The sequence below is a fragment of the Tursiops truncatus genome, chromosome 11 (assembly GCF_011762595.2).
Source record: "Tursiops truncatus isolate mTurTru1 chromosome 11, mTurTru1.mat.Y, whole genome shotgun sequence".
NCBI classification, from domain to species: Eukaryota; Metazoa; Chordata; class Mammalia; order Artiodactyla; family Delphinidae; genus Tursiops; species Tursiops truncatus.
In genome coordinates this window covers 57,167,971-57,182,246 of record NC_047044.1, presented here as the reverse complement: position 1 = coordinate 57,182,246, position 14,276 = coordinate 57,167,971, and the positions used below count along the sequence as shown (strand labels likewise).

Genomic DNA, 14,276 nt, shown 5'->3' with positions numbered 1-14,276 from the left:
GACCAGATACCTTCTGGCAGAGAAGTTATTGATGAGCTGGAAACAGGAATACTTGACCTTTAAGGTTCTTTTCTGCAGTAAGATGCTATGACATATGTGTGTATGTGTATATATATGTGTATGATACTATATACAGCACATATAGATGGATAGATATAGGAGTGAGCATGTGCAAGGAAGTTACCACCACGCTGCATGAAAATGACTGTGCCCTTCTGCAAAACCTTGTGACTCCTTATATGGGGTCATTGTGTTTCCCTTTTTTCCCCTATCGCAAGCTTTCTTAGCCCTTGCCCCTCCTCAGAACAGACTTTTCCCAAATAGCCTCTGTTCACAGACATCTAGGTAGACAACAGGCAAGTTTCTCTGACTTCCCTTGTCTTACCGGCTCCAACTTCTTTATCTCCCAACGCTTTGGGTGAATGGGAATAAGGGAAGGAAGGAATCAGTGTCTCATGTATGATAAACTGTCTAAAATCTGAAACCATTCTATTACTCTATTTGCTCTCCTTGTGCCCTAACTTCTATTCTCCTTAACCATCTGCCTGAGGATGTAAGAGTTCAGGCTTGAGATTAATATAAACCATGCTCCAGGGCAAAATGGAAGACATGTCAGTATAGATTCCCCCTCTTTGCATTCTGCTGGTTGTAGTTCTGGGCCCTTGCTGGCAAAGGCAACTAGGACACTAGTAAGAAAAATCTCAAGGTCCTAACTGGCTAAGGGGCTTGTGAGGAGTATGTTTCATTGGCTATTTTGCTAGGATTGGTTGGTTTGTAAACCTTCTGGAAGGCTAAGTGTCTCTGAGTGTGTCAAACTTCCATCCTACACCAGCAGGGTCCACTTTAGCCTCACCCTCCACTCACTGTTTTTAAAATAGAAGTCATCCTCTATGTTGACTTGGGTTCCAGCCCCTTTTTCTGATTCATTCATCCACCATCCAAAATATTTGAATGCTTCATAAGAGCATTACTCTCCTTAATCACTTTCTATTGAGGATCTTTAGTTTGACAGTCTGTCCCTGATTACATACCCTCCCTTCTCCTGTTAATTACTCTTTCAGTAATTAGTTTTTTCCATTGTGTTTGATACAGTGAGCTCCCCTGGAATTCCTTTTCTCTAAGCACTGAAAAGGAGAGGAGAGGGAGAATGTAAGTGTAAGGCAGAAATAATGTGATGAGGGGGTACAACTGGTTCTCAGGGTCAAGACCCCCATAAAAGCAAAGAGCTAAGCATGTGTGTGTGTTACGTATTGTTCACTTCAGTTGCAGTGGTGGTGGGTCAGGAGAATACCAGGAAAGACACTCATCCCTTTAGCACTCCAGTCTCCCTTGCTCACTCACCTCCCTCACACATTACAATTACACACTTCTGTTTCTCTTACAATCCAATTCGATCCCTTACACACTCATCTCTTTTCCATAGTCACACACCGTGCACACTTTTCAGTCTTTTGTGTAAAAGTGTTTATTGCTTGAGTCCATCTCTTGCTCACTCACCTCTGACAGTTGCATAGCTTGCTTTCTTTGCACACTCCCATTTTGCACAAGCCTCTCCCTCCCTGGTGCACCTGCGTCTTTGACCACTCACCTTCCATCCTCACCCGCTCACCCCCCCCAACACACACACACCCATTCACACACCTATTCTACCCGAGCGCACACCCCTTTCCTTGGCCACTCCTCTCCCTCCACCCTCCCCCGGGCTCGCACACTCGCCCCCGCCTCTGGGGACACCTGCTCGTGCCGGGCAGGGCGGGGATGCGCAGCCGCGGCCACTTCTCCTCCTCTCCCCTTCCCCGCCCCGCCCCTCCCTCCATCCCTCACCGGCTCCCCGGCTCCCGCCCCGCCCGCCCGCCGCTCCGGGGGGGTCTCCGCCGCCGCCGCCGCCGCCGGAAGGAGCCGCCATTTGCCACCGCCGAGCGCACGGGCCGAGCCGGAGCCGCGAGCCGGAGCGGGACTGGGGCCAGGAGGACGGCGATGGGGGGCGGCCCCGCCGCAGGAGGACCGGGGCGCGTAACCCCGGGAGCCCGGCCCGCCCCGGACCCGGACCCGCGGGGCGCGACACCCTGAGCCCCCCTCCCCGCCCACTGCCCCGGCCATGGCTGCCCGCCCCCCCGCCCCCGGGCCGCCAGCCCTCTCGGCCCCGCAAGCCCCGCAACCCCGGCTGTGGCAGCAGTGAACGGCTCTCGCAGGCCCCGAAGACCCCGGCCGGGCTCGGCTCTCCAGCGCGCGCCCCCTTCCCGGCCTTGTCCTCTCCCTTCCCCCAGCCGCCCGAGAGTCCCCCTTGCACGCCGCCCCCCGCCCCCCGGCGCCCGGACGATGCTCAAGTCTCGGCTCCGCATGTTCCTGAACGAGCTGAAGCTGCTGGTGCTGACGGGCGGGGGGCGGCCCCGGGCCGAGCCGCAGCCCCGGGGGGGCGGGGGAGGCGGCTGCGGCTGGGCGCCCTTCGCCGGCTGCTCGACCCGGGACGGCGACGGAGACGAAGAGGAGTACTACGGGTCCCAGCCGAGGGTCCGGGGCCTGGCCGGCGACAAGGAGCCGCGGGCCGGACCCCCGCCGCCGCCCGCGCTGCCGCCGCCGCCGCCCCCGGGCGCGCTGGACGCCCTGTCGCTCAGCAGCAGCCTGGACAGCGGGCTCCGAACCCCCCAGTGCCGAATTTGCTTCCAGGGCCCGGAGCAGGTAAGGCCCGGGCATCCGGCGGCGCAGGGAGGGGTGGGGCGCGCACCTGGGGCGCCCGGGGAGACCGGGAACAGGGGGCGGGGCCTGAGGAAGCTGGGCGGGACCCAGCGCCCGGGGTGGAAATGGAGTGAGGTTGGGGGGCTTGGCTGGAGACTCCGGGAGCGCAGATTTGGCGTGGAGGGGGATCAGGGGTCCCCAGGAAGGGGTGGGGCTTTTTCCTGGGAGGGTTCAAAATCTCTCCCCTTAACCGAGACACCCTTTCTCGCCCACTTCTCTCACCCCAGGGTCTCTGTAGGCTGAGAGGGCCTATCCTCTGAGAGGTGGGCAGAGAGAATAATGCCTCTTGAAGGGAGGGGTCCAGCCGGTGCCCTTGCCTTCCTCGATAGTTCTCTACGTGGGGCACTTTTCTTCATTTCCCATTCCACAACTTTCCTTCTCATTCCGAAGAATATCCTCTGTTTAAATGTTATGGACAAAGTTGTCCCGGGATAGTATGGGGGGGGGGGTGTCTCTATGTCGTGAGAAATTACTCTTTGATTAAAGGGGAACACCCTCCACTCACACCCTTAGGATTTCCCCCTTTTTGATACGTGGAAACTGAGGACTGTAACCTATCCCAGTCTGCACCACATCTGTGAAATACTTTACAGTGATGGGGAGTGGGTTAGGAAGGCATGGCTCAGAAGCTCTGACCCTGCCCTCCTGTCTCTCCAGATCCTAAGTGGTAGCCTTCCATTTGGGAACCTTTAAAGAGCACCCTTCTCAAACTCTGGAAACAGGGAAGACCCAGTATTCACCGGCCAACCCTCCCCCGCCCCCCTAGTCCCTTTCCATGTCTCTTCTATTGGGCCAGGGAAGTTTACCTTGAGCTCTAATTTTTTTCTTTTAGGGTGCAGCCTTAGCTTCTTGCCTTGTTTTGGGTGAAAAGCCTGATTTTTTTTTTTTTTTTTTTTTTTTTTTAAGGTGGGAGACTGACCTGGAGAGGAGGTTTTCCTCTCCTGTAGTGGAGAGGACTGGGGTCGGGTGGCGATAGCTGACAGGAACCCTCCTCACTCTTCCTCCAGGGGGAGCTCCTGAGCCCCTGCCGCTGCGACGGCTCCGTGCGCTGCACGCACCAGCCCTGCCTCATCCGCTGGATCAGCGAGCGGGGCTCCTGGAGCTGTGAGCTGTGCTACTTCAAGTACCAGGTCCTGGCGATCAGCACCAAGAATCCCTTGCAGGTGAGGTGCAAGGGGAGAACTCTGAGACTGGGGCAAGGGCCTTTCAGCAATTAGAATCAAGGACCCTCCAGGAAGCCTATTTATCCATTTACTCTTGATTTCAAAGTCACCCTCCCTACCATTGCCATAATTTAGTATCTGTCTGTAAATCCTCCCTTCCTTCATTTACTCACAAAGACATTTATTGGGCGCCACCTGTGTTCCAGGCCCTGGAATAACAAAAGAAGAAAAGATGGTAGTGCTGTTGCTACTGCTGGTAGCAAACATGTAGAGTTTTCTATGGGTCAAGTTCTTGGTGTGTATTAACTCTTTTAATCTTCATAATAATCCTAATAGTTATGTTACTCAGCCAGTAAGTAATGGAGTAAGGATTTGGAATTCAAACCTAGATGGTCTGGCTTCAGAGCACCTGCCTGATCATGCCTTTCTAAAATAAGACAGAAAATGGTCTCAATGTGAGAGATGCCACATTCTAGATGTGATCAAGGCACAGAGAAGCAGATTGTTAATCCTGCCTGAAGGGTTTCTGGAAGGCTCCTGGTGTATCCTTCTATTCAGGGCCACCCTAATCTGGCCCTCTGTCTCTTTCTGTGACTTTTTGGAGCCTTTTCTCCCACACAGTGGCAGGCCATCTCCCTGACGGTCATTGAGAAGGTCCAGATTGCAGCCATAGTTCTGGGCTCACTCTTCCTTGTCGCCAGCATCTCCTGGCTCATCTGGTCCTCACTCAGCCCTTCAGCCAAGTGGCAACGGCAAGATCTGCTTTTTCAGATCTGCTACGGCATGTACGGCTTCATGGATGTCGTCTGCATAGGTGAGGATACCTCTCTCTCTCTCACCTGCTCAGCATCTTTCTCCAACTCACACACTTAATTTTCCCTGCCCATTCCCTCAGTTTCATGGCCACATTTTCTACCATTGGGGGCCTTTAGGGCTATCTCCCTTCTCTGCTTCTCCAGGCCCTTTGCAAATTCTGTCTCCTCCCCCTGGAGAAATGCTTGCTTAAGTACCTCTGGTCTAGGTCTGGGCAGCAGTTGACCCTGGATTTCTTATCCTCTTGCTCAGGCCTCATCGTCCATGAAGGCTCCTCTGTCTACCGTATCTTCAAGCGCTGGCAGGCAGTAAACCAGCAGTGGAAGGTCCTGAATTACGACAAGACCAAGGACATAGGAGGAGATGCAGGGGGAGGGACGGCAGGGAAGCCGGGCCCCAGGACCTCACGGACGGGCCCCCCCACTGGGGCCCCCAGCCGCCCCCTGGCCGCCCAGCGCATGCGGACGCTCTTGCCTCAGCGCTGTGGTTACACAATCCTGCACCTACTTGGACAGCTGCGGCCACCAGATCCCCGTTCCAGTTCCCATTCCGGCCGCGAGGTTGTCATGAGGGTCACCACAGTCTGAACTAAACTCCAGGAGTGGGGATCTTGAAACAATGCATCAGCCAGAGATAAGCTGTCATGGCTGCTGGAGGTACCACCTGGACAAGGTGTTTGGGGCACACTGCCCCACCACTGAGGATCTCTGTGGGCAGCCTCAAGCTGGAGACATTGGCCTCTACTGCCCACTGGGTAGAGGTGCCTGGATGACATTCCAGCCCCCACTGACAGCTCCCCACACTCATCTTGCGGCAGCCAGTGGGCAGGTGGGGAGAGCATCTTTTCTTCCCTAGAGAACCGTCCTTACCTCAGCTCCTAGGGCCTCCAGCCCCCCAGCTCCACTATGGTGACTTGGTGAAGGGGGTCCAATGCGAGAAGAAAGGGGCTGTAGACCCCCCCCCAATCCCCACCCCATGGCCACAGGGCAGCTGGCAATAACACTAGTATACATTGACCTCCCATTCCCTGCATGAGGGTGGGGGTACTTCCCCCGCTCCACCCCCCATTGCATGGGGGGAGGGCATAAAGAATCATTTATATGCACGTGGAGACTCCTTTCTCATCTGGGGCTTTTCTGGAGGGTTGGGAGGTGTGGGCAGTTTTCTCTGCAGAGGCTGCAAATCCCAAATGCAGCAGTGGATTCTGAGTTGGAGGTGTAACTCCCACTTGGTGGTGAATAATTCACATTGGCTGCTAGGTGGCAGTGCTCAGAAGTATCTAAGGGGTGGACCTGACACCTGCGTGTTGTGTGATTTAGAAAAAAATCTCTCCACCGTGGTTTTCCTGTCTACCTCATAGGGTTGGCCTGAGGATAAATGAGGGATAGGTTGAATGCCATTGCAAAGAAAATCAGTGATGGCATAAAAAGATCTCTAGACTAGTTGATGGTCCATTTATTTCAAATAATAGCTGGTTAACAAATTCCAAAATGTTTTTCATCTGGAGTTGCACAGAGCCTTGGAAATTCGTGTTAAATGTTACAATAGATATGGAAAATATGAGGGGAAATAGACACTGCACATGTGAAGGATCGTGGTTATTTGCAAGAATGAGAGCTCCTCCAGCCCCCCTAAACACTGGGGAATGGGAAAGGCTGGAGCAATCCTTCTAGTTCTGGGGATCTTGTGGGTTCTAGTAATCCCTACCAGGTAATGTGCTCACCCAGAGAAGTGGTATGCAGTGAATTTGGGCTCGTTTGGAGTAAGACAGACAGAATTTCCTAGAGTTATGAGTCTCCAACCCCAGTTTAAGCTACTGCTGTGGCAATTCAGGGTCACAGGTCTGATCCTGTTGTGCCCCAGCTAGTGATATTAACTGGAAGATGTGCTTGGAGGCAGCAGCATAGAGGGCTGTTGTTTATAGAGAAAAGGTTTGGGAAGGACTGGTTAATTGTCAGCCTAAAGCCTGGTCCCTTTCTCTCGAGGCCTTGGGGCTGTGTATTATATGAATGATGTCTTTTATGTGAACTATCCCTCAGCAATTAAAATAATTACTTCATAACATTGCTTAAGTCAGATCCAGAGGCCTTTCCTATTATTGGTCCTTCTCTCAGGGAAGATTCTGCTCTGCCTTCTCCCTGGAGATGTTTTGGGGACAGTGCTTCTCTATTAAAGGTCACATATCCTTGCCCAGGAAATGGTCTTCTCCATCCCTCTCCAAAAGGGGTCTTGGTCGCTGTCCACGGTGCTGGCACCCAGACTCGCCTGGGAATATAGGAACCAAAGCTGTACTTGGGTTTGAGTTACCTGGAAGTGTTGAAGTGCATCACCTCCAGCCTTGGAGGGGATCAAAGTGGAGAGAGGACTGAGGCTGAGCCTCCCATTTTTCCAGTGGGAAATCGTTTCCCAGAGAGAGAACCTTCCACATTCCCCACCTGGGGAGACAGAAGGGCCAAACTTCACTGATTTGCCTTTCACAGAATAGCTGGTGGAGACCAAAAGGGAGACAGTAAATCCAAGTGACTCTTAGTTCTTATCCTGGCAGACAGGGCTTAGGTAGCTATGACACAGTTGAGGCTTGTGCCAAGCCTGGGCTGTCCCCTACAATGGCCGCACATGGAGGCTCAGACATGCCCAAGAGCATAGGCACGCTTACACACAAACACACTGCCTCTGTTTCCACCCTGCGTCCTAAAACGAGGCCCAGTGAGAAGGTATGTTCCCCTCCCCTTCAGGACCATTGGAGGTCTCGGTATGGAAGTTGGGAACAGCGATCTGTAGGGTCCTCTCTCCTTTCCTTTTTCCACCTTTAAGAGATTCTTGTCCAGGAGAGGGGTCATAAGAACTGCTGCCCTCCTCAAGTGAGCCATCCTATTTTCCCATGAGGAGTGTGGGTGTGCAAAATCTTCCCCAGTGATTCCAGGGGAAAGAGTCTGAGAGGAAGCTGGGCGTTACTTCCCCTCCAAGCTCAAAACTGCTAAATATCGGGTCACTTAGGTTCAAGTTGAGCTTAGTGGTAGGGAACGTGAGTGGAGACTGAGAACCCAGTAGAGAAGGAGCTGAGAGGAGGGGCAATAAGAGCACACAAACCTTGGTCTCTGCACAGGGCCTTGGGTATACCCTGCCCCTCTGTAGGTCTTACATAAATAGATACCTCCCAGAAGGCCAGTGGCTGACGAGTTTCTGCAGTCAGGGAGCCATGTCTAGGGCAGGGGCTGAGGTGGTGAGAGGAGGGGGAAGTGTGAAGTGAAATCTCTGTCTCCATCTGCTAATTGGAGTGGAGGGGAGCAGGAGGAAGGGGAACAAGTCCTGACACGGGGAGGGTAAGCCAGGCTACAGAAGGAGCTGCAGGGAATCTGCTGAGAGATGTATTTGGATGGAAGATGAGTTAATCTATATACATCACAAGGGGAGAACGGAGCCCAGCCTCTGGGGGGCCAGATAATGCTGACTCAGGGAAACAGAGGCTCCTGCTGCCCACCCCTCTTCTCCTGCCTCGGTGCCCTAGGGCTCCTGGCCACCTCCACACTTGGCTTTCATCCTGTCTGTCTGACTTCACTTCTCTGTATCCCTGTCTTTCTCTGAAGGAAATTGCCTTGGAGCAACTTCTCCAGAGAGGACAGAGTGTCCATGCTAGGGTGTCCTTTGGTCCTGGCACTCCAGGTTCCAAAAGCACTCTTCTACCAAAGAGTCAGCCGTCTCTGGCCGTCTCAGCAAGTCCCTATCCACCCTTTTAACAGCCTAACCCTCGAAGCTACTTTTCACCACCATCCCCTTCATCTCTTACAGGGAGCCAGACTTGGCTGTTCCCACTACAGATAGAAATGTGTCTGGCAAAACTGACCAAACATAAAGAATAATTTAATAATTAGTCCTCTTCATGTACCTGTGATAGTCCCCCAAATTTTTATAAATCTTGTCCTCAATGATCTTCTCTATATTTTGGAGATAATTAAATGTAGAATGACAAGTGAATAGTAAGTTCTGTGGTTAGTCTTTAAGTTAAGATAATAAAAAATTAAAATTGCTAAATTACCTAGACCACAGTTCTGTAATTTAAATCACTGCCTCAATCTGTGATGGCCGTAATTATTAAAAGTATCTTCATTAATTAAGAAAAGAAAAGAAAAGAAATGTGTCTGGGTTTGTGATGCAAACCATTCTCCCAGGTGTCTAGACCTCCCACTGTTATGGGGTCACTCCCAGGACCTAAGAAACCAAAGTGGAGGATTTGTATGATGGTCTGGCCTCCAGGTCTTCTAGGAAATGAGAGTGGAAAATAAGTCAGTCAAAAGTCAAGGATGGAACATTCAATTTTTTTTTTAATTTAAAAACTGAATATTTAAAAACTTCAATATATAAAAGGAAGGCTTGGGCAGGGACAGGTCCAAAGATATCTCTGCCTGTGACCTAAGTGGTGGGACAAGCCAAACCTAATAGTGACCAGAGAGCCAAGGAGAGTTTTTTAAAAATCATACACCAGGTGAGGATAGACTCACCTTCCTAGGGGCCAGATGAGAAAGGAGCAGGGTAGACAGAGCCTGGTAAGCTGCTTATCCCTTCTGCCACATTGCCCAAATACAATCTGAGAATCGATATGGTGTCAACCAGTCAGGGATAGGCCCTGGCAGGGTGTATAAAGACAGAATAAGACCTCATCCTTCCTCTCGAAGAGCTCACATGCAAGGAGAGAGGATCAACCAGGTGCAGACCAGATGCACAATTACTTAGCTCATGCCATGATAAGTGCTTAGCCAGCAGCAAGAGTGAATACTGTGAAGCCCCAAAAGGCCAGTGGTTGAATTCTTCCTCAGGCCACCCAGCATTATTAGTTAAAATCAGAGCTGGCCCTTGCAGGATGCATATGATTTGACCAGAAGGGCTAAGCAGGCAAATGCACCATGGTTTTCCCAGGGCTTGCTGGGTCAGGCCAAGTGCATATTTCACACCTCGATCAGGGCTGCTTCAAGCACTTTGCTATTGGTCTTTTAACCAGTTTGGTCAGATAGGCCACAGGGAAATACACATATCTTGGTCTTGTGCCTGATAAACGCCTATGATGAGAGAAACGGTGATGATGACAGTGTGCTTCCACGGGACTATCTGTCCACAAACTGTAGGTTGATGCTTCTCTCAGGTACCAGGACAGTCCGGGTCATGGGTCTGACGGGGGCAGCACCTGGCTCAGGCTGCACCTCAAAGTGGATCAAGATCTGGAAAGGGAGGAGGAAGGCTATCACTATGGGAGGGGTCTACAATGGTGGGCTTGATTGGTAACGGGCATTATTAGTGTTAGGATGGTCAGTGTTGGAATGGCACCTGTGGCGGGTAGGGGATGTCTTAGTTAATGACGGTAAGAGATTGTGGTAGGGAAAAAGATAGTCCAAATACCCTCACTCACCCTCCAAGCCTATGATGGGATTGACATATTTCAGAGGATTAGGTCTCCCAAGTCTTATATATTTTCCTATGCCTATCAGGAGAAGAGCTCATGGCTTTAGAGCTCCAGTCTGGGGAAGGTAGAAGATCTAGATCACTCACCTGGGCCAAAGCCATTTGCAGCTCAAGCTCTGCCAGGCGTCTCCCCATGCAGCTGCGCTTGCCAAAGCCAAAGGGGAGAGAGGCAAATGGGTGGGAGGCTGGACCATCCCCTAGCCAGCGAGCTGGACGAAAAGAATTTGGCTCTGGGAACTGGGCGGGATCCCTTGAAGTGGCATAGTGACACAGAGTGACCAGCGTCTGGTGAGGGAGGAACACAAACTTGTCAATTTGGGCTCAGGAACAACGCCAGGAGGGAATTAGAGAACAGAATCTCTGGACTGGGACAAAGGCAGGCTCTGGTTGGTTGTGATGTGGAAGTTTTCTGGGGCTACTTTTCTCTACTGCCCCATTATATCCTAGAGAGGCATTGAGGCCAAGGAGAGGGTTTGAAGGGCTTATTGGGAGTATTTGAGAACAGGAACAGTCCCAAGGTAGTGAGGGATGGCTTAGCAAAAGGGGCCCATAGGCTCTACTCACATTTTTGGGGATAATATATTCACCCACACAAATGTCTTTGTCTGGGACACGGGAATTTCCAGGTACCACAGGGTACAGTCTGGATTGCAGGGCACAAAAGGGAGACAACAAGATGAAGCTGGGGGCTGTAGCCTCCCTCTCATGCCCACCCCCCCAACTTCCAAACCCATTCTTGGCCAGGCGTAAAGTACCATTTTCCTCTGATCTCTCTCCCTGCTCCCATCTGCTAGCTGCTTCCCCAGCCCTTCCCCAGCATCTTCTCTAGCTCTCCTCTTCTGCCCCCTCACCTTAGCACTTCCTTGATCACAGCCTTCAGCAGGGGCATTTGCGACAGAGCAGTGGCTGAGGGGTGGGCACTGGAGCCGGGGCCCAAGGCAGCTGTGATCTCAGAACGGAGTGCCGTCTGGACTTCGGGGTGCCGAGAAAGTTCATACAGAGCCCAGGAGAGCGTGTTGGACACCTGAGGGGACAGGTGAGAGCGTCAGAGGGGTTGAGAGTGGGGACCCAGCATAGGGGGCAGAATCTGAGGCAGTCTGGAACCCAGGAGGTGCTAAGCCAGGCTGGCCTGGAGGACCATAATGGATCCGCTGCAGCAGGAAAATGGCCCCTGAGATTGAGGAGGTTAAGCTGCGGAAGTGGGACTCCCAACATGGAGGGAGGACCTCACCGTGTCCACTCCAGCTAGCAGCAGCTCCGTCACATTCCCTAGGATGGACGGGGCAGGCAACTCTTCCCGGAACAGGAAGTAGGTCAGGTGCGCCCCAAATCCCGTGTCCCCCTCAGACTTTCCCTGGCTCCTCATGGCTACTTCGGCCTCTCGCCGCTCCACGTGCTGCTGGGCTGCGGGCACAGGGGACAGGGACGCCTCACTACCGCTGAACAGCTCTATGCTCCCCCACTCCTACTTCATTTCTGTGCTTTACCAAATGCAAACATCTGGTCCCAGTCTCGGCAGAGGCGGTCCCAGGGTCCGGGCACGAGGCGGTGCAGCCAACCGGGCATCGCCATGGTCAACAGTGTGGACACAAACACCGATCTCACCGCGCGGATGAAGGTCTCTGTGTCTGGCGGCACTTCGGCCTCCAGGCAGCCGAGGCGGGAACCCAGCAGCACCGCAGCGATGCCTGGCCGGGAGGGGGCGCTGTCAGGGCACCGGGAGACCCGGACCAGGTGCCTCCTACACTTGCCCCTGTCTAGGGACTCACCTTCTAGTCCAAACTTGTAAAACTCTCCTGCCACGTCTCGAACCAGGGCGGGCGGCCCAGCGCCCAGTCCCCGCTGGCGCCGCAGTCGCCTCACAAGGTCACCGACCACGTCGTGCAGGGTCCCGGCATAGCGGGCGGCCGCCTGAGGCCGGAGGAGGAGCGGGGCCAGGAGGCTGCGGAGCCTCTGCCATTCTTCGCCTTCCCTGCGGGGGTGCGGAGAAGGGGCGCATCAGGGCAGACGGTGGTGTGTAGAGGCGGCCCGACGAGGCTGGCTGCGCTTGAGAAGGAGCGTGTTGGGCTGGGGTGGCCAGGAGGGGGGCTGCGTCTGTTCCCTTGGGGGTACAGAAACCTGCCCCTGCCTGCACCCGCTTTCCATCCACTCTCCTCCCCCCCTCCTCGTTACTCATTTCCTGCCCCGGAGGGGCCTGGGTTCTTGGGTAAGCTGAGTCACAGAATCTTACTTTACATCTAGATCCTGGTGCCTCAGCCCCTTCCGTGAGTTCCCAGGATTCTGGCTTCAAAAGAAAAAGAGCGGAAAGCGAGGCGAGAGCCGGGCTCTACCTGAGCTTGGGCGAAACAGACTGGGGTGGAAACGTCGATTTGCCAGAAGGTTGGGGGAAACGACCGACCTCCCTCCACATCCCCAGACTGCCTCCAGACCGGCTACAAAAGAGCAACGCAGCTGGGCGTCGGGGCTTTGGGGCCAGAGGACTCACGCGGTGAGCAGTCCGCAAGCCCGCTGGCGGCGGCGACGGTGCTCCGCCCAGGGTGAGAAGCTGCAGCGTTCGGGCCGGGGTCCCTCCTGTCGTAGCAGCTGCTCGACGAGTGTAGGGGTCGCCACGTACACAGTGCGCACCGTCCCGAAGCTGGCCAACCACACCGGCCCAAAGCGCGCGGCGCCCTGCACCTAGGAGTACAGGAGCAGCGGACACTGGAGACCCGGGCCGGCAACTGCCACCTCGGCTCGTGCCAACGCCAAGGGCGTCGTTTGGGGTTAGAAAAGGGGAGCTTCTGCTCTCAAGCAGTGTAAGGCTCTGATGCTGCAAACCCCTCCTCCTCTTTCCCTCACTTCCCATTCCTAGGAAGTTTGAGTGTGTTTGGCAAAACGGGGGGCTGGCGGGGAGGAGGGACTTGGTGCAAAGCTGACATTCTGGATCTCTCTTTGGTCACCTGGGCGGAGAAAGCCCTAAAGGTTCCTCACGTGGGCTGTCCATCTCAGGACGAGCCTCCACTGAATGTACAGGAACGCACTAACTTTAAGCCAAACGTGCCTCCCGCGCACTTGTCCTGGCTCTACCGAGTCTCCAGAATTCTGCACAGCGAGAAGGCGCTCTCTGAACGCACTCCTCTGCTGGGTGTTGGGACAGACTCCGCCCCTGGGGAACCACCGACCCCAGTCCCAACTTGTCTTTTCCATAATTCATGGGCATCTGTTCTCACTGGCCCTCCCTCCTACGTTCTGTACTAGGGTGTTGTTAAAGCCAACCTCCCCAGCTTGCAGTCCCGAGAACGGTGCCCTCTACCTGAAGCTCGTGTAGCCGTGACAGTCCCCCCTTGCAGAAAAGTTCAGCAAGGAAGCCCGGCGTGGAGGGGCCTGGGATGTCCGCCAAGCCCCGGGGCGCTGAGTCCGAGCCTCTGGAGCCCAGTGAGGCGCCCAGCTCAGGAGGGCAGCGGACGCGATGGAACACTCTGGAAGCGAGCTTGAGGGTCTGGGTCATGGTCTGGCTGGGGAACCCGGGAAAGAGTGCTTCTCCGGAGCGCCTTGCCCCAGCCCCTATTTAACTCTTCGGCGCGACAGTGGCGACGCCCCCTCTTCAAGCTCCTCAGCCAATCCCCTCTCCTGAGTGGTCTGTGCTGGGGATGAGCACCCAGGAAGAGTAGGCGGGGCCGGAGCTGCCACAGAGGCTCCCGTGGACCTCATGTTGCAATGACCATCTTGGGAGGGGAGGCTTCTCCTCCCGAGCTGGTGCCCTAGTCCAGCAGCCTAAAGATCTCTTCCTCGGAAAGGCTATTTGGTGAGGCTTAGGTGACCAAGATACAGGCTGTGTCCCTGGTATTCCCATCACTTCCTCAGGCCCACTGGGGCCCATCCTCAGGAATTCCCCATCCTCCAGCTCCTCCGGGAAGGGAAGCAGGGGAGAGGCACAGCTGTAGCTGTCCTCAGATTCCAGGCTCATCGGGATGCACCTTTTTGGTATGTGAGCACAATTTTCCTGCATTACATCTCCCCCTCCCCCGTACCTGACACTGGGCAGATAGCAGGTGGGTTAATGGGTTAAGATGGTTCCAGGAGCCTTCATCTTTATTCCTTGGGAAGGGGGCTGGGTCTCTTCCGTCAACA

General features: G+C 54.2%; 2 protein-coding genes across 4 annotated transcripts; one reads left to right on the top strand and one right to left on the bottom strand.

Moving 5' to 3' along the window:
- Positions 1-1,717: 1,717 nt before the first annotated feature.
- MARCHF9 (membrane associated ring-CH-type finger 9) lies at positions 1,718-5,817 on the top strand. The gene is made up of 4 exons (XM_033866379.2): positions 1,718-2,679; positions 3,744-3,899; positions 4,521-4,713; positions 4,965-5,817. The coding sequence occupies exons 1-4, from the start codon at positions 2,320-2,322 to the stop codon at positions 5,297-5,299; spliced, it is 1,044 nt and encodes a 347-aa protein (XP_033722270.1). The 5' UTR covers positions 1,718-2,319; the 3' UTR covers positions 5,300-5,817.
- Positions 5,818-6,922: 1,105 nt separating this feature from the next.
- CYP27B1 (cytochrome P450 family 27 subfamily B member 1) lies at positions 6,923-14,181 on the bottom strand. 3 transcript variants are annotated; one of them, XM_073788439.1, is made up of 9 exons: positions 13,459-14,181; positions 12,652-12,842; positions 11,936-12,138; positions 11,654-11,854; positions 11,398-11,570; positions 11,018-11,190; positions 10,731-10,809; positions 10,254-10,451; positions 6,923-7,147 (listed from the first exon to the last, which is right to left on the bottom strand). In XM_073788439.1, exons 1-9 carry the CDS (start codon positions 13,651-13,653, stop codon positions 7,061-7,063), a joined length of 1,500 nt encoding a protein of 499 aa, XP_073644540.1. In that variant the 5' UTR covers positions 13,654-14,181; the 3' UTR covers positions 6,923-7,060. The 3 variants fall into 3 exon arrangements, 2 of the variants coding, with proteins under 2 accessions (XP_073644540.1, XP_004317886.3); XM_004317838.4 differs by lacking the exon at positions 6,923-7,147 and adding an exon at positions 9,017-9,925; XR_012324327.1 differs by lacking the exons at positions 6,923-7,147; positions 10,731-10,809 and adding an exon at positions 9,017-9,925.
- Between the last annotated feature and the right edge of the window lie 95 nt (positions 14,182-14,276).